This window comes from Miscanthus floridulus, chromosome 6, assembly GCF_019320115.1.
Source record: "Miscanthus floridulus cultivar M001 chromosome 6, ASM1932011v1, whole genome shotgun sequence".
Taxonomy (NCBI): domain Eukaryota; kingdom Viridiplantae; phylum Streptophyta; class Magnoliopsida; order Poales; family Poaceae; genus Miscanthus; species Miscanthus floridulus.
This window is the reverse complement of record NC_089585.1, coordinates 1,757,627-1,779,434: the sequence shown is the minus strand read 5'-3', so window position 1 is coordinate 1,779,434 and position 21,808 is coordinate 1,757,627. Positions and strand designations below refer to the sequence as shown.

Below are 21,808 nucleotides of genomic sequence, written 5' to 3'. Positions count from 1 at the left end.
CTGCTGGTCGAGACTGTTCTAGTGCCAACTGTTGCTGGGCCATGTCACCTACGTGTGTGCATGGGAGTGGCTGAGACGCTACACGGCATGCATGCAGGGCGCTTCATGGACCGAGGTGTCCAGCCCAAACAAAAAAGGGTTAATTGGATCTGTGCTATTATAACTTTGTCGTTTCTAAAGAACGCCATTACTATTTGTCTATTTTGAAGCATGCCATTACAATTCTTCGTTTCCCACAAATATGCCGCTGAATACGTATGAACATAGCCTGGGCCCAACTACAGGCGTATACGAAGACGTATACTTTATCTCCCCTATCACTGACACGCGTGCCCCATATGTCATCTTCTTCCTCCTCTTCTCCAAATCTCTCTCTCTGGTTCTCTCTCTCCATCCCGAGCGCTAGGCCGCCACGGGTCGCTGCCTCCGTGGGTCGCCCATGGCGATGGCCGGCGCCACCGTCGCGGGTCACTGCCTCCTCCTCTCTCGCCCGTCCCCTTTCCAGCTCTGCCTCCTCCGCGCCGCCCTCTCCACCGCCTCCCCCACCCTCGGCCTCACCTCCACTCCCGCTCCCCCTCCGTGGCATGAGCTCCTCCTCGAGCACCTCTGCCTCCGCCACCTCAAGAACGCCTCATCCCCTGGTGTCCCGAGGCCCCACCTCAAGGGTCGCGGAGCGAAGCTCGTAGCAGGGGAAGGGGAAGAGGGTCGAGGCCACCGAGAGCTTCGAGGAGCTCGGCCTCGGGGAGGAGGTGATGGTCGCGCTCGGGGAGATGGGCATCTCCAAGCCACAAGCAGCAGCAGCAGCAGCACAAGCCCTCCTTGCTCCAGCGCCTCCACCAGCACCGCCGCCGCCATTGCCGGGGTCGACCCGAGCTCGTCGATCTCCTCACACAAGCCATCTTGTGCCCTTTCGCTACTTCCATCGGCTTCGCAAGTGCATGAGGAGGCCATCTCGCTACATCTCGTGGCTAACCTGAGCTGGAAACCTCATCTCCCACAGACGCCGGCAGACCTTGGGCCATCCTCACCGACGCCGGCCTCACCTGATCCGCTCTCACCGACGAGGGCACCCTCGGTGTGTTTGTAGGGCCACCCTCGACCTCCTCTGCCGTTCGCTAGCCCTCCACGTTTGCTGGAGTGCCATGCCAGCATCTCACGACAACCATGGACGGAAGGTGGGAGTAGGAGGAAGGTGATGAGGAGAGGAGGAAGAAAAAGATGACATGTGGGGCTCACGTGTCAGTGACGGGGGAGATGAAGTATACGTCTCCGTATACGCCTGCAGCTGGGCCCAGACTGTGTCCATACGTATTAGTGGCATATTTGTGAGAAACGAAAAATTGTAATGACATACTTCAAAATAGACGAATAGTAATGGTGTTCTTCAGAAACGACAAAGTTATAATAGCACAGATCCAATTAACCCAACAAAAAATATCCATCACAACGTTGTCCCACGTTGTGGGCCCCACCGAGCCCATTCAATCAGCAATCACCCGTCAATCTTGCAGAAACGTCCCTGAGATTGTCATAATTGTACACTGTGCACGTAACTTGGCCCGGCAATATTTTTGCCAAGATAGAGAGAGACGCGGCCTGGAGAGAGGGAGCAGGCCCACAGGCCCGCCGCCTGCGTCGGCGTCCGCGAATCTCTCCTCTTCAGTGTCGGCCCGCCCCGCCCGTTCCAAGCGGGAGACGGCCCACGAACGCGTTCGGGCCGAGAACCCGCACGAGCACCCAACCCCCAGCCCCTTCTCGGCTCCTCGCGTCTTCTTCCCCCTTCCCGTCCCAATTCCAACTGGAACTGGCCGCAGCCGATCCCGCGCCCGCCCACCACTCACCGCCGCCTCCGCCGCGGCATCGCTCGCCGGCCGCCTTCGCCGCGGTTCTACAGACGCTCCGTCCTATTCCCGCGCCGCATCTTCCTCTGGGTCACTTAATAATCTCGGTAAGGCACGACTTCTCCGCCAGTTTCAGTTCCGCCGTCCGTTCTTCGGGCGATACCGTGCTTGCCACCCCGCGACCGCGATTGACGACTGCCTTCGTGTTCCTCGTCCGCAGCCGCCGGTATGTTCCGGCCGCCGAATGCCTTTGGGGTGCCGCCCCCCTTTCCTCCTCAGCCTCAACCATGGCAGTGGCAGCAACCGCCCCCGCCCCCGCCTTCGCCTACGGTTACCTTTTGGCAGCGGGACAACGTGCGGGATCACGTGAGGAAGCTGCAACAAACCGTTGAGTTATCAACTGCACTGTGAGTCCCCATTTCCTAAAACCCTCGAAAGCTACTGATGACCATGTAGTTTGCTTATTTATGCCCATTTCTTAAGAGAGAATTTGACCTGTCAGGATAAAAGAGATCGAGGAAATTGCAGTGGCCAGAAATTCCGGTGATGCTGCCACGCAGGAATCTGCTTCGTCTTCGGCAGAATTGCCGCCAGGGTCTGGTGATTCTTCAGAGGACAAGCCCCTCCGTTTTGTTGAGCTAGCTAGGTCCATGGGGATTAGTCAGGACACTCATGAGTCGATGACAACCGATGCAGCCAATTACCTTTGTTATCAGCTTCAGCATCTTCTTGGGCCTATCTATTCCGTGACTAGCCAAAGTGGCCCTTGGGAGGAGAGATCAGCGATGGTTAGGTTGACTCAGAAGCTGCAGAAATATAAGAGAAATAAGCAGTGGAGGCAAAGGAGAAGGAAGCATGTCGCAGAGCTTTTTCAGAAGGTGCCACTCATCATTGTCTCCTTTTTTTTGTGGCTATACTTTTCTGAATGCATTCCCTCCAAACTGCCAAAAATCCAACTATGTGAAATGTGATGGCATCTCTTGTCTTGTTGTTTCACAGGAGCGCACAGATTATGATAGAATTGATCAGGAAGCTGATGAATGGAGGGCTAAGCAAATAGCCAAGGACATTGCAAAGCGGAAGGTGCTTTCTCGTATTTGTGAAATTTGTTTCACAATTAAAGATATATTGCAGTAGGACATCATTGTTGCTTCACAACTAATGTATTCACTTTTGTACCTGTAAACCAGGTGGAAAGCATGCAGCAGATTGCTAGAAAGAAAGCAAATGAGGAAAGAAAGCGTCTAGAATCTGAGGTACTATGGAATAAAATTTCATGCCTAGGCTGTCCTGTGAAAATTCTCTTCTCTAGGGTGTTTCAGAACTGTCTTTTACTAGTTGTGTGCAAGCGCATACCGCATACTACCGAACATTGATACAAACCAATGATTTTTTGTTTGTATAAGTTTAGTTGCAACATTTTAAGTCATGCCTTTTTATTCTTGTGACCTTTATCTAGTTTTCTTATAACTCTAGAAACCCTCTGATCTCTATACTTGTCTTAGTGCAAGCAATCTTCTGGGATATCATTCACCTATTTTCTTGTTTTTTTTTATAGAGAGCTATCTTGCAATCAGTTCATGAAGAATTGAGTAGTCATTCGAATTTCTTTATACTTTAATCTACTAATGATTCGTTGGATGTTTTTGAGCTAATAGTATCATCATAATATTCTTTATCCTGAATAAGCTAATTTTCCCAATTGGCAATTTGAAATCTCGTACTTCCAGCTGGAGCTTGCCCTAATGGTCGAGAAACTTCAGGAGCTTCGGTCTATAAGAGTTCAAAAAATGAAGAAACAAGGTAAGATATTCTTATTTTCCTATTTATTTATTTACATTCTCTGTTTTACAAAATATGTTCTGTACATGAATGAGTTGTATTATCTAGAAAATAATTATTAATCGGATTATTTTGTATTTAATTAATAAATATATTATTACTTAATCATTCATGTTATTATTGTGCCTTGAAAGCATGGGCAGTGGTGGGAAAAATTATGGTGCCTACTGACTAGACTTTATTTTCCTAGTCGACTTACACAGTGAAACAACAATTCCCATGATGGACTTTTACTAAAGTGAAGAGATGGGTTATCATTGTGTTTTTCTGACTTTAAATACTATGTTATTCATATTCTGGCATTTTGCATGCTGAAGGCTGAACCGCTGAAGCACATATGCCTGTAACGATCCTTCTCTCTTTTTAAGAGGTAAAGAGGATGTCATATCCATTTGGCAATACAAATCTGCTCCTACCTGTGTATGATCCCACTAGCACAAACTTTTTGGAATGACAGAGTGCTCCTGTCTCTGCAAGACTGCAAACTTTTCTTTTTCCGTTGGTGGTGTTGATTTTTCCCTTTTTTTTATCTTGTTCAGTGTAAATACAAGAGATGGATATATGAGTTTCTTTTTATGTTAAATGTTTTAGGTCATTTTCTTCCTGAAGAGGATGATAAATACCTCGAGCGTGTTAAGGCTGCAGTCGAGGAAGAGGAGCGTCAAACTGCATCTGCTGCTCGAACTGATGCTGTTAAGGATGCTATTCTAACTGCTGAGGAATCAAGGAAGCCTCCACAGAATGCCAATTCTCAAGAAGGTGGTTCTGAACAACCTAGTGGACCATCTGAAGACAAGGACCTGGGAGATGGCGGGATAAATGAGAGAAATGACCAGGCAAGCCAGAAAACTGAACATGAAGATGAAGGCCATAGATTTGAGGGAAAAGGGCATGAACATCATGACCCTGTAAGCAGTCTGCCTTTTGAGTTCTACCATTATTATCATGGAAGTAGCTATGACATGGGGACACTCATTGAGGTAATTATGCTAACTTCAGAACTTTGGGCAAGCCTTTTCTTATTTATTATGAATCGTATATAAGGCAGTGTAAATCAGAGAAATACAAACTAGGCTTCGTAACCTAACAAATAACTTGATAATTTTCACTTCATGGCATGGGCAATTACTCAATATACCTACTCAATCAACTTGTCTTTATATTGTCTCTGTTGTAGGTCCGTAGAATGTGGGATTCTTTCATCAGACCTGGAGGAAGGTAAGACTTCTACTTGTTCGTACAATTTCTTCCAAGTTAGCTTAGATGCATTAAGCAAGCATTTCTGTAAGTATTTTCAAGTTTCTGTGCAGTTATGGTTTGTGAGCTTGTTTAGTTAACCGTAACAAGATGAAAGGAAGGTTAACCTCATGAGGAGTTTATTGTGAAATAGCATCTATTGACCATTATTATGGTCTAGACTCTAGGTTAGGAATCGCACTTGAAAAAGGTGCATCTTTGTTGGTCAATGCATCCTGTTTGGAATGGAGTTATTCCAATTTGGAGGAAACAGAATGGACTCCAAAGGAGTTTTGCCTATTCCTGTGAAAGAACTATGTTTTGCTCCAAACAGGCATAATATATTATTCTTCATCTTGAAGTAAAAACACAGATCTGACCCGTCTTCTAGGTGTTCAATTGCATCGATGTTGATGCATTGTTGTGTTTTCAACTTTCAAGTCAGATACACTTATGATAGCTTTTATCTTGTTGCTGCTGGAAAAAATATAATTTAGCATGACCATTCATTGTTTTTGCTCGAATATATTCTATTCCTATATAATAACATATACTAATGTACTAGGGTGACAAAATGGATCAGTGCTGTGGTGTGTTAAACGAATCTCATATAATAGTTTCCCTGATAGTAAATGTTCCACCTGCCTGCAGCCGTATACCTGGGCACTGGATTCAACCACCCCCTCCAGCTGATGAGGTTTGGGCATCTTATTTGGTGCAACCCAAGTAAATCACCATGGGTTCGAGAAATGGCCATTTCTGCTTCAAAACCACCGAAATCTTCATGGCTCCTGCAAGGTAAGCTAGGTACTTAAAGTTACAACTTCAAGTGTTATTACAATCCTCTAGAAATTCCGAGATGTATTGGTTCTTCCTGCCATTAATTGTCTCTAATTAACATCATTACCTTCTCATAAAATAGGAGGTACCTGTATTGTACCTCTTGGTTTCTCATGTCAACTAATGATATAGAGAATTTGTAGAGGGTGCAAGCGGTTGCAGTTATCTGGGTTAAATTACTACTTTACTCAGTTGCTGTTCTATAAACATTTTATCAAATCCTTAATTATCTAGAACTAAAAGCTTTTAGCTACCAAAAAAAAACATAATGTGTTTGTAGAAAAAAAGTTTACTCGTCTATAACCTTTACAAGGATACGGCATTCAATTTGAAAACTCCATAATATCATGACTTATGAGTTGAGTAAAAGAGAGAAAACACTAGCAAAGGCTCCTTTTTTATGGGGTTGTGGAGGCGTTTTTCTATGCGAAGATTGCCAGCAAAAGGTTCATTTCTGATCAAGTTGAGTTGTCCATTGTTTCATGCTGTCTTCCAGAATGTAACTCTGAATCTTAGCCTTAGGCCTTAGCATATACTCATTGTCGACATATAACACCCCACTCTAATGATATGCCATGCTCCCAACTTGTTTGAGGTAGAAGCTTAAATCGTGGAAGAAAATAAGAGTAGTAAACTCAGATAAATAACTTACCATCCAAGATACAACATTGCACTACTATGTGTGTCAAAAACTCAAGGCAGCTCAAGGTACACGTTGAATAAAGTGTTATCAAGTCGTCTAGTCAGTCCTAGTCGCCATGAGACCGACCAAGCGACTAGTTGCGGTTAATCGTCGACCTGGCTCTGGTCATCCCCTAGTCGTTATATCAGGACTAATATACCAAACATATACTAATATACTATATGTTCTAGAGTACAAATCAAGCATGAAGATAACTCTAGGATGGTGGCAGCATTTAGGGTTGCAAATTGGGCTGAAAAACATGAGCCAAAGTGGCCTAAGCCATCTTAGATGCAGCATGCAGCCCATGCCCTCTCCTGCCCAACAATTCCATTCTGTTTCCGGTCGTCCACCCCCTAGTCATCTGGATTCAGTCGACAACTAATTGGATGGCCAGAAAACTAATCTGCCTAATCGAGTCGTAGCCCCTAGTTGAGTCTAGGATACCGACTAGGATGACTAATCACGATCAATTGGATGACTTGATAACACTTCCATCGGTTTCATTGGTTTAACTTCAAGGAGTGTTCTATTTTATGTTAATATTATTTTTTATAAGTTAACATGGATCTTTCTGTTAGCTGCAAAATATTTTATCAGGAATAAAAAACTTAAAGATAATTGTAAACTAAATTATGTTCAGCTTCATTATAAACTGAGAATTCTGGTATATACCTTGTCCAGGATCCAATGACAAAACAATGGCATCTTGTTAAGGAAACTAAATAGATCCCAAGTTAAATTAAGTGAGTGGTAACACCAAGTACAGGCAAGAAGATACAATAACCAATTGGTCTGGGTATGACTTGGATTTGATGACAAGGTGGCAAGAAAAGCATGCTGAAGGAAAGAGCAAAGACTGGACACTGGTGCTCAAGAGTAAAGTTCGTGAATTATAAGGTAAATTTGTAATATAATCCTAAACTTGTGTCAGCTCCTTGACCTTGAGCTAGCTCATGGCAGTGAAAGCTGTGTGGTGGATTTGTTTTCCTCTTAATGAAACACATTCGTAGGCACGTTCTCTGGAAAAAACATAGAAGTCATTATCTGCATGATTTTTCATATCATCTTTTAGCTTCAAAACCTCAGCCACCCTACTGTTTTACCGGTCCCTTAATCATTGTTTCCTCAATGAGTGCAAACTGCCATAACACTTTTGTTGGCACCATTGCTTGTTTGATCTTGGATAAGGTACGTCCTGACGTGTATATAAAAGATGAGATCCCAAAAAGGTTGGATTCTGTTTCTAAAAGATTACTTGCGATCTGCGTAGTCCAGTGTGGGAGCATGGCCTGGTACCCAAAGATAAGACATGGGCACGCTCCAAAGGTGATTCAACCCATAAGATCAAGACGTGTACCGTAAGACTACGTGAAGATGTAATTTATTATACAATATCAAATATGATATTTTTCTTTTAACCTTACCCCTCCAGAGTATATAAGGGAGGTAGGGTCCTCTAGACGATATATCAAATCCGATACACAATCAATACAAAATAACAGAGCACATGATGTAGGGTGTTACGTCAAGGTGACGGCCTGAACCTGTATAAATCTTGTATCTTGTGTCTCTGTTATCATCTGGTTCGTATCACACGCACCTCCATCGATTCATCTACTACTGTGGGTATATTCCTAGTAGACTGTCGACCAGATTTCGTCTACAGTGGTGCGCCAGGTAGGGGGTGCTGATCCCATGGCGAACCAGATGGCGTACCTCAAGGTCAACATCATCCACGACAAATCGGCATCTGTTAGCGGCGGTGCTCGCTGTACCGATCAGCAACGTGACGCCTAGAAGAACTACGTCTCTACGTCTCTACGTCTCCATGCCTCGGTGGCAACGAGCAACGCCCCTTGCCCCGATGTACTAGATGTGGTGGATGTCGCCGAGTCCGTATGCTAATGCCCCCTCCACGCCGACAATATCATCATCGGCTCGATCTCATGTTGACATGAGATGCAGTCATCATGCCTTGGCAACGGCACCTAATGCGGCTCACACCATCGACTCATCATCGTCAATTCGCTGGTCCCGTAGCATCCTTTGTCATCGCATCTCGCTATCAACATTGTTGGCTCATCGACCACGATATAAAGGAGGGTGTACATCTACAAAGAGACATGCAATGATCTGATGCTCGTTAGCACTTTCAAGATCTGACTCTAGCTTGAGATCAGCACGTCCAGTTACCCATTAAACAAGCTAAGCTATATTTTTGTTTCAATTAAGTATACGGACACATGTATACCCCTGTACATCTCTATTTGTCTGCATGGCAATTATTGGTAGGAACCTAACTACGTCCCTCGCCGGCAATGTAGATCCCGTCGTCGTCTCGCGGCAGCCCTTTGTCAGCACGTCGCGGCTCTTGTTGTCATCCCTTGTCGGCGGCAGTCGTCGTTCAGTCCTCAGGCCACATCGATAGCTCGCCGGCATTGCCTGCTCATCGACGGCTTTGGTCATGGACAGCATGGACCTCATCGTCGGCTTGTCGTCAGCGTGCCGTGACACCCGTCGACTACACTCTTCGTCATCGATAATGGCTAATCCAGCATGCCGTTGATAAGCTCTCCCAAGTTGAACACGATCTACATTACCAAGCAAGCAAGGCCAAGGTGTATATGTGTATGTGCATGCACGAACAATTCATGCAAACCACGTCCGACTGTAGCTACTACACCCGTTCGACTACGACTACACGTATGACTCCGCGCGTTCATCCGGCTGCATCGAGCAGTCCGAGCCCACCATGCAGCATCGCTTCTCCGACCAGATTGAATGCGGCTACGACAACGATATCTCTGTATCTGATCTGCTTCAGACCGACGAGTGGCATAAGGACGACGTCGCGTGGACTACTCATTCGTTGCAATGATCGCCGCGTAGAACGACGCTATGACGACCACAACCACTGCCATGACGATAGGTTGGAAAGCTCGAGGGCCGGGTAATTTCGTCGACACTGACCAGATAACGTCATACGCCGCCGATCAGACATTTTGACTAAAGCTAAGTACTTCTCCTATATCTGCATTTAATACAATGTCCTCCAATTATTTTCTTCGAGTTTTCGTCATGCTCCTCTAATTATTATTTCTCCGGTTATTTTTCATAATTAAATGTCTCCACGTTTAATATCTCCATGCTTAAGATGTTCCATAATGCAATATCCGACTAGTTAATCGGACTGTTCGGCGCTCATTTCTACTCGGTGCTCACTTCGCCGCCGATCAGTTGGTTGGGCTGCTTGGTGCTCGATTCTTCGACAACCAACTGGTTGGATTGTCTGTCGCTTCATCGTCAGCTACGCTTAGGGAGAACCAGATGGGAATTTTCCATCATCATCACCATCTGCGGCGACGACTTGGCTCCGTGAGATGGCGATCTCAACTCAAGGCTCCGAGGCGCATCGTTCTTCGTAAGAGTTCTCCGGAGGTCCAACGCTGCGCTTCGTTAACACCAATTAAGGAGACGGCTACATGCGGCAAGCTAGCAGCATGCAGGTCAACTTCAAGAATTCGGCTGCATCACCCGACATCGACTCGTCATCATCCTTTGGCGGCGCTCGTCAGCCCTCATCGACGGCTCGCGTGGTCTTCACTATCGACTTGACATTACGAGGCAACTCACGGTGACGCATTGTGATTTTCACTAAGATTAACGTCAACAAGCAAAGGACGACGTATTATCTACAATACCATGCAAGATAAGTAAATAAACCATCACGGTGTTTTGACTGCATCTATATACAGCCTCGAGCATGCATGCAAGAAATAGATTCCCTTGCTACCGATCTACACTCATGAAATGTGACTCCAACGTCATCAATCCAAACAAGCTAAGTCAAGGTTTTTTTCCATTGAATATTGTAACATATATATAACTTTCTCTACCATGATAACTGTCAACAGCAGTGGCGGCCCTGTGCTTTCTCCATTTATTTTCTATATTTTTTTTCTCAAATTACTTATTTCTCTATGCTAAACATCTTTAAGATGACATATACTATCGCCATTCAAATCGGACTGCACCCTCGCCTCGGTCGGACACGCTCAAGGGCTTCGCCTCCCTACGCAAATTGACTCCGTCAGGCTCCGATTACACCCGTTTGCCTATGACTCTGCGTAGCCGCCATGCCGCCGTGCCGTCGAGCCGCCGAGCCGCTCGAGCCACCATGCCGCCGAGCTGCTCGAGCCGTCGTGCCGCCGAGCCACCAAGCGAGCTGCTAAGTGAGCCACCTGAGTCGTAATCAAGCCGCGCCGCGCCGCGAAGAACTACGTTGTGACAATAGCGACCGCCGCCATGGCGACATGCTAGAAAAGCTCGAGGGCTGGACAATTTCATTGCCGCCGACCAGTCACGTTTTCATTTGCGTTATCCAGAAGCAACCCTGTCCTCGACTTAGCACCTAAACGTGCATGAGCGGTAGTGCCCTGCATCATGAGCGGGCGGCAGCGGCTCCTCGGTGATGCCCATATTCCTAACTGTGCACAAGAATCTTGGGATAGAATGCCCCACACGTCTCGCCACGGTTAAGTGCTAAGCACTCTCCAATATTCTCCATGTTCTCCAATCTCACCACGGTTAAATGCTAAGTACTCTCCAATGATCTCCATGTTCTCCAATATTTTGCATGTTTCCAATCTCGCCATGGTTAAGTGCTAAGCACTCTCCAATATTCTCCATGTTCTTCAATCTCGCCAATGTTAAGTGCTAAGCACTCTCCAATGATCTCCATGCTCTTCAATGATCTCCATGTTCTTCAATATTCTCTATGCTCTCCAATCTCGCCATGGTAAAGTGCTAAGCACTCTCCAATGATCTCCATGTTCTCTAATATTCTCCATGCTCTCCAATCTCGCCACGGTAAAGTGCTAAGCACTCTCCAATGATCTCTATGTTTTCCAATATTCTCCATGTTCTCCAATCTCGCCACGGTATAGTGCTAAGCACTCTCCATGCTCTTCTATGTTCTCCACGGTATAGTGCTAAGCACTCTCCATTTTCTTCACGGTATAGTGCTAAGCACTCTCTATTTTCTCCACGGTATAGTGCTAAGCACTCTTCAATTTTCTCCAACGGTAAAGTGCTAAGCATTCTCCATTTTTCTCTATTTTAAGTGCTCGGCACTCCAAATTTTACTCCAATGTCCAGTGCTCAGCATGGGGATTTTGTCTTTTTCACTTGTTTCTTTGATCCTGCTACAAGATGTTGCTCTATCTTACAGCAGACTCGGGAACTAAGTGTGTACACTTCACCTAGCAGTGAGTGTACTGTTTTTCCTCTTACTGGTCTTCAGCTAAGCTGGGGGCTAGCTGTGTGCTCGGCTAAGCTGGGACTCAGTTATTCTGATTAACTGATCATTATACTTCTTTGATCCTGACACCAGGTGCATTCTTCATCTACTGTCAGGCTCGGGGACTACAATGTATACATTACACCTTGTGGCGCATGTATCAATACTAACATCCTCTTTGACTAAGTCATGAATGATGATCATCTGACTTCGCCAACGAAGCTTAAGTGTGTACACTTCACCTAAGGTCGATGCCTCCGACAAGCTCCGTTGTTGTTTTCTCCACCGATCAACTGGTCAGACCGCTAGGTTCATGACCTTCGTCGCCAACCAGTTGGTCGGACTGTTCGGCGCTCACTTCTACTTGGCGCTCACTTCGTCGCCGACCAGTTGGTTGGGCTGCTTGGTACTCGATTCTTCGCCAACCAACTGGTCAGATTGTTCGTCGCTTCATCGTTAACTAAGCTGGGGACTCCTCAGCATTTGGATTGTCCGTCGCTTCATCGCCAGCTAAGCTGGGGACTTAGCGTTCGAATTCTTTGTGCAAGAGTCGCCAGCTAAGCTGGGGACTCCCTTGGCGATCGGATTTTGCTATGTCTCATCGGTGTGCTATCAACTTGCTCCATGATGTTTGAATCAGGGTGCTGATCTTGGAAAGCACGTCTGGGATTTTGATACGCACATGACATATGACATTGGCAAGCTTTCAGGCTTATTTTCTTTGACCCTGCTATAAGATATATTTCTTCATTTTCTAGCAGCCTAGGGGACTAAGTGGCTACACTTCACCTAGCGGTGAATGTAGTGCTCTTTTCTTGATTTATCCTCCTTATTGACTAAATCATGGACGATTCCTCGCAAACGAAGTCTAAGTGGCTACATTTCGTCTAAAGTGGAGAATTTTCAAATTTTTATCTTGAGCCCCTTACATTCGTCTGGCAAGCCTTACTTGGCTAAGTCCGAGATCTGCGCACCAGTTAAACCGGTCGACTTCGACTTTCACCGCTCAACGCACTAGTTAAACCGGTCGGCTTTGACTTTCACCACTCAGTTCACTAGTTAAACTGGTCGGCTTCGACTTCCACCGCTCGGATCACCAGTTAAACTGATCGGCTTCATGTCAAACTGCTCGGACTTGTTCAAGACAGCGTTGCTCAAAGGATACAAGGCGCTTGGAGACTAGCTGTGAGGGTATGGCTCCCGGTACCCACAAGACAAGACATGGGCCGCGTCCCAAAGGTGGCCCAACTCACAAGATCAAGGCATGCACCGCAAGACTACATGAAGATGTGATTTATTGTATAATACCAAATATGATATTTTTCTTGTAACCCTACCCCTCCAGAGTATATAAGGAGAGACAGGGGTCCTCTAGACGATATATCGAATCTGATACACAATCAATACAAAATAACAGAGCACAGGATGTAGGGTCAAGCTGACGGCCTGAACTTGTATATTGTGTCTTGTGTCTCTGTTACCATCTAGTTTGTATCACGCGCACCTCCACCGATTCATCTACTACTGTGGGTATATCCCTTGGTAGACTGCCAATCAGATTTCGTCGACATCCCGTGAACTGTTGAATAATTTTAGTAAAGGTGACTGGTTAAGCTAGAGCATCGAATTGTACCTAGCAGCAATGGATGGAATTTTAATGTCTAGGTCTAATCTACGCTGAATATAGAATGACAGTATTGTGCATCAGTGCATGGCTATTTCTTCATCACTTGAACCAAAAATAATTGTGCTAGTGCATGGCCATTTTAAGTTACCTATAGACCCCTTCTCCCTGCAGCAGCATTTTGGGGACATATAGCTCACCGATTACTTAGTATTTGGATGTTTGCTTTTTTCTGTATCCTGTACCATAGGCATATAAGGCTTCAAGAAAAAGCAGTCCAACAAAAAACTTTAAGGACACTGAAATAAGAAACTAAGAGGTTCGTGAATTGGATGGCATTAGCAAGTACTAGATTGGTTAGAAAATAAAGGAGATGATATGCGACTAACTTTCTGGTTATGCTTGCTTGCTCCTCCCATTCTCTCTCTCTTTTGAGGTGATTGTATAGCCCAACACTGAATCCTAAAGCTTGTGGTGACAAAATCGACAAGTCTTTATATCAGGGCAGCGTATCTCCTTTCTTTTATGGACAATAATGACGCTTTGCTCATTGAGGAATTATTGGGTGCACCAAGTTTCTTGGTATTAGAAACAGAGCATCCAGTGATCCTCTGACTTGGCTGAAGGCAGTTTTGTTTCTGCATTAAGGCGGGGTATGTTAAGAGACAGGTCAATGAAGCTTTGGCCATGTCGACATTTCGCTAATCCTTTTTTTTTCTTGTTTCGTGCACAGTGCCATAAGGTTACAGATATTATGGATATTAGCAAAAGGTACCAAACTATATGCTACTGTATGTAATTTGCATTTCCCCGTGCCACAAGAAAATAGTTTCGGCACCGTATGTCTACCGAAATTCATTTCTGAAGTGGAACAACTCGAAGGAATTCATTTGAAAATGGAGTTCTACCTGACCAGTTTTCTGACAAAAGATGGCTCCAGTTGCGGGTCGAAAGCGACTTGAGCCACGCTAAAATAAAATGATATATCGTATATGGTTGGGTGAGCCATGAGTGCCGTTTTGTTTCAACCACCTTTGGATTATATTGGGTGTGTTATACATACGGCATCTCTCCATGGATTCTAAAAGGATTTAAAGGAAAAACACTAAAGCACAGCACGCTTTTGGCTTTTAGCCTTTTATTAGCAGCTCCTTTTCATTTGATTTCCATCCTTTGCAAAATGGCCACGGAACGATTGGGAATTTTGGGTACTTATATTCATCCCCCGTAGTGTGGTTTGGCTGTGAGTGTGACCTCGCTGCTGGGTGGAGCGTACATGTGTGGCTACCTTGGTTGCCTTGCCGGTGCTGGTGTTGGGAGCTGGGAGGTTTCTAGTTACCTTGCTTATCAGTAATTCAACCTATCATCACACACAAATGTTCCTGTTTCGTGGACGCATTTTCTTCTAATCACAGCTGCTGTACTACAAGGAGATCTTTTTTTTGGATTTCATTCACTCGCTACTTGTTACTTTACCCCTGATCACCGATCATAGACTAGTGTTGCGTTTCATTCACTCGCTCACAAGTCACTAGGCAACGCAGCTCTTGGAACCAATCCTCGGACACGTGTGGGCTTTACCCCGAAAATGGCCCTGTTCGCTTGTGTTATAATTCGTACTTTTCAGTTTATTTTTTCAGCCGAAATAATATTTTTTTCTCACAACAAATCAATCAACAGTACTTTCAGCCATGGCTTATCAGCCAAAGCGAACGGGGCCATTAGTGGCGTCGATCACGTCACCCTTGTCGTACAGGATAACTTATCTTGCTAATATGTGTGATTGTTTTCGAAAAGAGAAGCTGAGAAGGGCTGGCACTTGCATAACCTGCATATAATCCGTTACGAGGGGATAATCACACTGATACACCGAAGGCCAGGAGCATCAGAATCTCTACTACTCTCTTAGTCCCAAATTGTAAGACATTTTGGCTTTTTTTTTACATAATATATTTAAAAATATGAAAATGTTTTATAACTTGAAATTGAGGGAGCGAAATTTGGACTTATAGTGATCAATCTTAGAGACAACAGCTTGTCAACATCTCTTCTTTGCGTTTTTTCTGCTACACGACTCTCACTTGGTCGCACGCGCACCGCCCAGGCGAGCACGCCTACTCGCCCACGCTTGTGCCCGTCGCCTCGAGCTCACACCGCGTTCTCTCACTCTACACAAATACCTTCCTCCTACTTGCCTTGATTAAAACACCGTAACAATGAGATCGACCTATTCCATGCTAGTATGCTACTCATGGAGCCTAAAGCATATTATTATATCATTTAAGAGAGAGAGAGAGAGAGAGAGAGAGAGAGAGTGTTACTATTATATTTTATGTGCCTGAATTTTTATATATTTCAAGTGACAATCTTATACGACCAACTAGTATATAGTATAAAAGGAAAATTCACTAGAGATCATTTATAATTTTTTTTCAATAAAATTACCTATTAACAGAACAAGAACAAAAAAAAAAGATATATGAAATATAGGAGAAGTGGAAGAAAATGTATTGATTTGAAATTACAAAAACAAACGAAAAAAAAAGAGTTTCCAGTTTTCCACACTGTGGTCCCATCAAGTCATAGACTCATACTTCTGTACTTTGTGCGTACGGGTATGGACACTAATTGATCGCCCCTTCCCATGACGACACGTGCATCGGCCATCTAGCTTCCCGAAACCCGACCCCACCCGCAGCGACACAGGACCTCGTCCCGCCACCTTGGTCGCCCAGAGCCCCGCCGGCCGCGCTTGCGCCACCGCCAAAATCCACGATCGCCGCCGCCGACCGTTCCCAGCCCTATCCGCCACCTCCCTACCGGTGAAACCGGCCACCGCCATCGGTCGCCGCCCTGCCGTTCTCCCCTTCTGAACGCACCGATGCACGCATGTTTCAGGTACGAGTACGATCCGCCCGCCCTCCCTCCCTCCTCTCATCTTCCTCCGCACCGCACCGGATCGGGGGCAGCGCAGCGACGCGCTGGCCTCTGACGCCCCCTGGTCGCGCCGCCCTGGCCTTCGTTGCGTCGGTCGAGACGAAACCCCACCGGCCACCGCGGGCCCGATCGGATGCCGAAAGAAGCCTGGCAGGTTCTCAGACTCAGGAGCTCGGCCGTTCGGCTTTGCCACCTGAATTTCCCTGGCACTGGCAGGTGGCAGCAGCCACGCCATGTGCTGTGGTTCAGCCAGCCAGCCAGAACCCTAATAACACGTCGCCGTGTGCAGGTTCCGCATGCCGATTGCCGGCCGTTCGCTTTCAGTTCAGAAAGCTGGTGCAGGGCCTTGCTTGCTCACACATTTCAGTTAGAGGAAATAGGAGCTTGGGGAGATGCTGAACGCAACACACGTTTCAGTTGGTTCAGCTATTTTGTTTTCTCTTGGGCTCTTGGCTGCTTGTGTGGTCCTTGCCGGTGGCGGCGAAGATAGAGCAACTTTGAGAGGGATGCGTTCGCTGGGAGTATCATCTGCTTGTGTCGTAGAGGGTGTGTATATGATGATGAGATTTTTAAATCATAACCATCGTTTTACATTTTTTTTAAGACGGTGTATTTGCACCTCATAGTCACACTACTTATGTAGCTTGGCCCCTGGTCCTGGCAGAAAGGCATTGCTATGCCACAACACAACTCTGAAAGCCTGAAACACCATTGTTTGTCCATTGATAAAACAAATCCTAGCGACTGGCACTCAACTTGTCATCAGGGCCTTGTTTAGATTGAGGTTAGGAATTAGTATTTGGCACTGTAGTACTTTCGTTTGTATTTGATAATTATTGTCCAATCATGACCTAACTAGGCTCAAAAGATTCGTCTCGTAATTTACAATCAAACTTTATAATTAGTTATTTTTTTATCTATATTTAATACTCTATGCATGTGTTTAAAGATTTGATGTGATAGAGAGAGTGAAAAAACTTACGATCTAAACGAGGCCTAGTAGTATGGACCCAGATGCAAGAACCACCATTCATTTCATTAAAAAAAGAACTAGAATCCGGATGCATTTTGATTTGTGAAGAAGACTGACTGGAAGGTTGAATGAAAACTGACTGGGGCCTTGTTTAGATCACCTCTAAATTTTAAGTTTTTTCATTCTCTCTTCATCACATCAATTTTTGGACGCATGCATGGAGTATTAAATGTAGGTAAAAAAAATAACTAATTGCACAGTTTAGTTGTAAATCACGAGACGAATCTTTTAAGCCTAGTTAGTCTATGATCGGATAAAGTTTGTCAAATACAAACAAAACGTGCTACAATGTCCAGATTACAAAAATTTAAAATCTAAACAAGGCGTTTTTTTAGAACTTGGGAGAACGATAAGGCAAGCAATAAGTTCCTGATATGACGGTCGTCCTATCAACTAGCACATCATCGCCCCATTTGCGATTCATTGCACACTCACTGGCACTGCAGTGTCTCAGCTAGTCAGCCGGCCTGCTTGCCTGACTGTTCTCTTCCCCCAGCAGCTGCTGGCGGAACTAGCGCGGCCATGGTCTCCTCAGGTTGCCTGCAGCTCAGGAAAGGTTCATGCCATCTGTGCCAAACACCCGCTATACTTGCAGAACGGAAGCTGCGAGCCACAAGTCTGGAGATTTGCCGGGGAGGGCCCTGCAGTCTTGCACGGCTGCACAGGCGCCACACATATGGACGGTTCCTGATGCGTCGGCATTCATTCTGCTGCCGACGTGCCTCTACCTCTCTGCACCCTGCTTGCCTCGAACACCTATATATATACGTGTGTGTGTGCTTTCACAAGACCACAACACAAGTAGCTTGCACTGGACTACGTCGTAGGCGAACAACAATGGCGCGGTGCTCTACGTGCGATCGTAAGAACATCACTCTACCTACCCATCGAGACACCAGAGATCCTTCCATGAACGAGCAAGCAGACATGTGATCGGCAATGTGTTTTGAATCCCCTGACGGTTTCATTGTATGTATGCATCTGCGTCGCAGGTTTCTCGAGGTTCATGGAGACGGACGAGTTCGCGGTGCCGCCACGTCCCGCGCTCGTGCACCCGGACGCCGTCGGCGTCCGCATCCCGTCGAGCGTATTCTCCCCCGAGGAGCCGGCGGCGTTCAGGGTGAGTCCTCGTGTCACTCGCCATGCACCTTCGTTTCGAGTCTTCGAGACGGCGGATCCATGAGTATGAACAGTCTGCGTGCCGGTGTTCGTAGGAACGAGAGCGGCGACACGGAGGTGATGACATGGCCGCGTCCCCGGGGTACTCGCCGTTCCTGCCGTCGTCCGCGCCCCTCGTGGGGCGCTCGGTTTCGATCAGCCTGCCGGCGTCGCCGACCGGCGGGTTCGACGTCTCCAGCAGGATGGAGGCGGAGCTACAGCGGGAGCGGGACGCCGCCGTCACGGACGCGCCGCCGCGGATGATGATGATGCCGCCGCGCGCCCCGGCGGCGTCGGCGGCCATGGCGCTCGCGCAGCCTAGCAAGATGGTGTTCCGGTCCCAGCCGATCCCCGCTGCGCCGGCGGAGGGCGACGGCGCCAACCGGGGCCACGACGACTTCGCCCGGAGCGCATCGGCGCCGTACGCGGCGGCGACGGCGCCACCGGCCAAGGAGCGCAGGGACAGCAGGGACACCAGCTACGACTCGTTCAAGACGTGGTCGGGCAAGCTGGAGAAGCAGATCACCACGCACCTGCTCGGCAGCAGCAGGCTGCCGCCGGCGCAGCAACAGCCGCAGCAGGGGGAGGAGCCGGAGGAAGAAGACGCGGCGAGCGACCTCCGCAACTCCTCCATGCCCAGAGTGCAGCGCTTCTTCGCCGCGCTGGAAGGCCCCGAGCTCGACAAGCTGAGGGTACTGCTGCCGATGACATCATCATCCATCCGTAGTGGCTCTGATCATACTACTACTAGTACTAGCGAGTCCATGAGCGTTGCTCATGCGAACGCCACGTGGCGTGCGTCTAGGCTCGCCGCCTTCCCCCGTTTAGCTGTAGCTGATGATGCCGATGAAGAAGCTGACCGTGGTGCTGTTTTGTGGTACTGGTGGCAGTCCTCGGAGGAGCTGATCCTGCCGTCCGACAAGACGTGGCCGTTCCTGCTCCGGTTCCCGGTGTCGGCGTTCGGCATGTGCCTGGGCATGAGCAGCCAGGCCATCCTGTGGAAGCGGATCGCCATCTCGGCGTCCACGCGGTTCCTGCACATCACCGTCAAGATCAACCTGGTGCTGTGGTGCGTCTCCGTCGCGCTCATGCTCGCCGTGTCCGCGCTCTACGCCTGCAAGCTCGTCTTCTACTTCGAGGCGGTGCGGCGCGAGTACTACCACCCGATCCGCGTCAACTTCTTCTTCGCGCCGTGGATCGCGTGCCTGTTCCTGGCGATCGGGGTGCCGGACCTGGTGGCGGCGACGCTCCCGCACTGGCTCTGGTACGTGCTCATGGCGCCCATCGTGTGCCTGGAGCTCAAGATCTACGGGCAGTGGATCTCCGGCGGGCAGCGGCGGCTGTCCCGCGTGGCGAACCCGTCCAACCACCTCTCCATCGTCGGAAACTTCGTCGGCGCGCTGCTGGGCGGCATCATGGGGCTCAAGGAGGGGCCCATGTTCTTCTTCGCCGTCGGGCTGGCGCACTACATCGTGCTGTTCGTGACGCTATACCAGCGGCTGCCGACGAGCGAGACGCTGCCCCGGGACCTGCACCCGGTGTTCTTCCTGTTCGTGGCGGCGCCCAGCGTGGCGTGCCTGGCTTGGGCGTGGATCACCGGCGAGTTCGGCTACGGCTCCCGCGTCGCCTACTTCATCGCCATGTTCCTGTACGCGTCGCTGGCCGTGCGCATCAACCTGTTCCGAGGGTTCGGCTTCTCGCTGGCGTGGTGGGCCTACACGTTCCCGATGACCAGCGCGGCCATCGCGTCCATCCGCTACTCGTCTGAGGTGAAGAACGCGTTCACGCAGTGCATGTGCATCGGCCTGTCGGCGGCCGCGACGCTGGCCGTGGCGGCGCTCTTCCTCACCACGGTGCTGCACGCGGTGGTGCACCGCGACCTCTTCCCCAACGACATCTCCATCGCCATCACGGAGCGCCGGCGCAGCAAGCCCCTCGTCGGGGAGAAGATGCTGCTCCGCCTGCGCAGTGCCGGCGGCCGCAAGAAGCTGCAGCGGGCGCTCTCCACCGCCCCCTCCGACGCCGCCGACCTCGAGGCCGCGCGCGTCGCCACGACGACATCGTACACGTAGACCGGACGGATGGCCGGATGAACCGGGCAGCTGTGTGTGAGCATTGGTAGCTACAGTGTTTGCTTGGTGCAGTTGTTCGTATTGGCTAGCTGCCGTGTGGGGCACGCAGAAGTGCGCTCTCGGCTCTCAATAATCGGCAGAGGCAACAAGATGCGTGGCTGGATGTGGATCATACCATATACGATACGATGCATGGACACGAGATACTGCGTATGATTTTGATCCAAGGTCCATCTACACGGTAGCTAGATATATAGACGAGAGTCGCTGCTTGTTACACTGTACCGTTTCTTTTCACGAAAAATCAACCGGCATGAACCAAAGTGCTAGCATCCCCGGAGTCTTTCTAAACCTTACTTTCTGAATCATCGTTTACATAATCACTTACATAAAAATCACGCTGCCCTTATCTTGGTTATCTATCATTTATGTAATATCGATCTGTAAACCGGTAGGCTAGGATGGTCTAGCCAAAAGCTCTAATCCTGTAGACCACCTACGATGTTTAGCGAAAGCGTGTTGTTTGTATGAAACTACTCTACATAAAAACCATTTTCTATATTTTTCCACTCTTCAAAAGTTTTTTTTTGAAGAGAGTGGAAAGGGGGATAGATAATAAGAAGTTACTTGAGAACATGCCGGGAGACATGAGCGCGGTACGTGCGCTCAAGCTGGCTGCCCAACACATCTTTTTCTTTTAAAATAACATAATAATAATAAAGTTTCATCCACCTTTTATTAATAACAAACAAAACATAAAAGATGCAGCTGCAGGCCAGAGCCCCCACCTTGTAGCAACCGAATCGCTATATAGATGCCACCGCACTGCTCCCTCTCTCACCGTAAATCAGTATTCAAAAGTGACAAGCTAAGGCCCAAGCGTCCAGCAGACCCCAGCACATCGCAACGGAAATGCGGTATGACCATAGCTCTCGGACTGTACTAATCCACCACCACCCATGGTCCATTTACGGGGTGACCATATGTAGCTAGATAGGCGAGAGTTGTTGCTACTACCCTACCTTAATACAATGTTGTACACATCTTTTATATATTCAAGAAAAAACTTACATAAAAGTATTTTCTATATTTTTCCACTCTCATAAGAGGGGGAGGTAGAAAATAAGAAGTTACTTGAGAACAAGCTGGGCCTGGGCGACACGAGTGCGGTGAGTGCGTCAAACTGGCTGCCCGACCGTCTTTTTTCTTTTAAAATAATGTAATAAGAATAAAGTTTCATC

At 47.7% G+C, this 21,808-nt stretch overlaps 2 protein-coding genes across 3 annotated transcripts; both read left to right on the top strand.

Moving 5' to 3' along the window:
* The first annotated feature begins 1,791 nt into the window (after nt 1–1,791).
* On the top strand, nt 1,792–7,672 carry LOC136457401 (U11/U12 small nuclear ribonucleoprotein 59 kDa protein-like). Its single transcript, XM_066457432.1, has 10 exons — nt 1,792–1,948; nt 2,062–2,248; nt 2,344–2,719; nt 2,841–2,924; nt 3,032–3,097; nt 3,572–3,644; nt 4,275–4,663; nt 4,861–4,901; nt 5,571–5,717; nt 7,126–7,672. The coding sequence occupies exons 2-9, from the start codon at nt 2,070–2,072 to the stop codon at nt 5,647–5,649; spliced, it is 1,287 nt and encodes a 428-aa protein (XP_066313529.1). The 5' UTR covers nt 1,792–1,948; nt 2,062–2,069; the 3' UTR covers nt 5,650–5,717; nt 7,126–7,672.
* A 10,373-nt stretch (nt 7,673–18,045) lies between these two features.
* On the top strand, nt 18,046–20,899 carry LOC136461502 (S-type anion channel SLAH2-like). 2 transcript variants are annotated; one of them, XM_066460770.1, is made up of 4 exons: nt 18,046–18,199; nt 18,330–18,457; nt 18,552–19,187; nt 19,386–20,899. In XM_066460770.1, the coding sequence occupies exons 1-4, from the start codon at nt 18,175–18,177 to the stop codon at nt 20,565–20,567; spliced, it is 1,971 nt and encodes a 656-aa protein (XP_066316867.1). In that variant the 5' UTR covers nt 18,046–18,174; the 3' UTR covers nt 20,568–20,899. The 2 variants fall into 2 exon arrangements, with proteins under 2 accessions (XP_066316867.1, XP_066316868.1); XM_066460771.1 differs by having other exon boundaries at nt 18,531–19,187.
* Nucleotides 20,900–21,808: the final 909 nt, after the last annotated feature.

What these genes read in the sequence shown, in the direction of transcription:
- LOC136457401 (XM_066457432.1), top strand. Translation starts at nt 2,070, where the DNA reads ATGTTCCGGCCGCCGAATGCCTTTGGGGTGCCGCCCCCCTTTCCTCCT. An exon ending in TCAAAAAATGAAGAAACAAG is followed by an intron (nt 3,645 to 4,274) that starts GTAAGATATTCT and finishes TAAATGTTTTAG; the next exon opens with GTCATTTTCTTCCTGAAGAG. An exon ending in TTCATCAGACCTGGAGGAAG is followed by an intron (nt 4,902 to 5,570) that starts GTAAGACTTCTA and finishes ACCTGCCTGCAG; the next exon opens with CCGTATACCTGGGCACTGGA.
- LOC136461502 (XM_066460770.1), top strand. Translation starts at nt 18,175, where the DNA reads ATGGCGCGGTGCTCTACGTGCGATC. An exon ending in GCGGTGCTCTACGTGCGATC is followed by an intron (nt 18,200 to 18,329) that starts GTAAGAACATCA and finishes TCTGCGTCGCAG; the next exon opens with GTTTCTCGAGGTTCATGGAG. An exon ending in CCGAGCTCGACAAGCTGAGG is followed by an intron (nt 19,188 to 19,385) that starts GTACTGCTGCCG and finishes TACTGGTGGCAG; the next exon opens with TCCTCGGAGGAGCTGATCCT.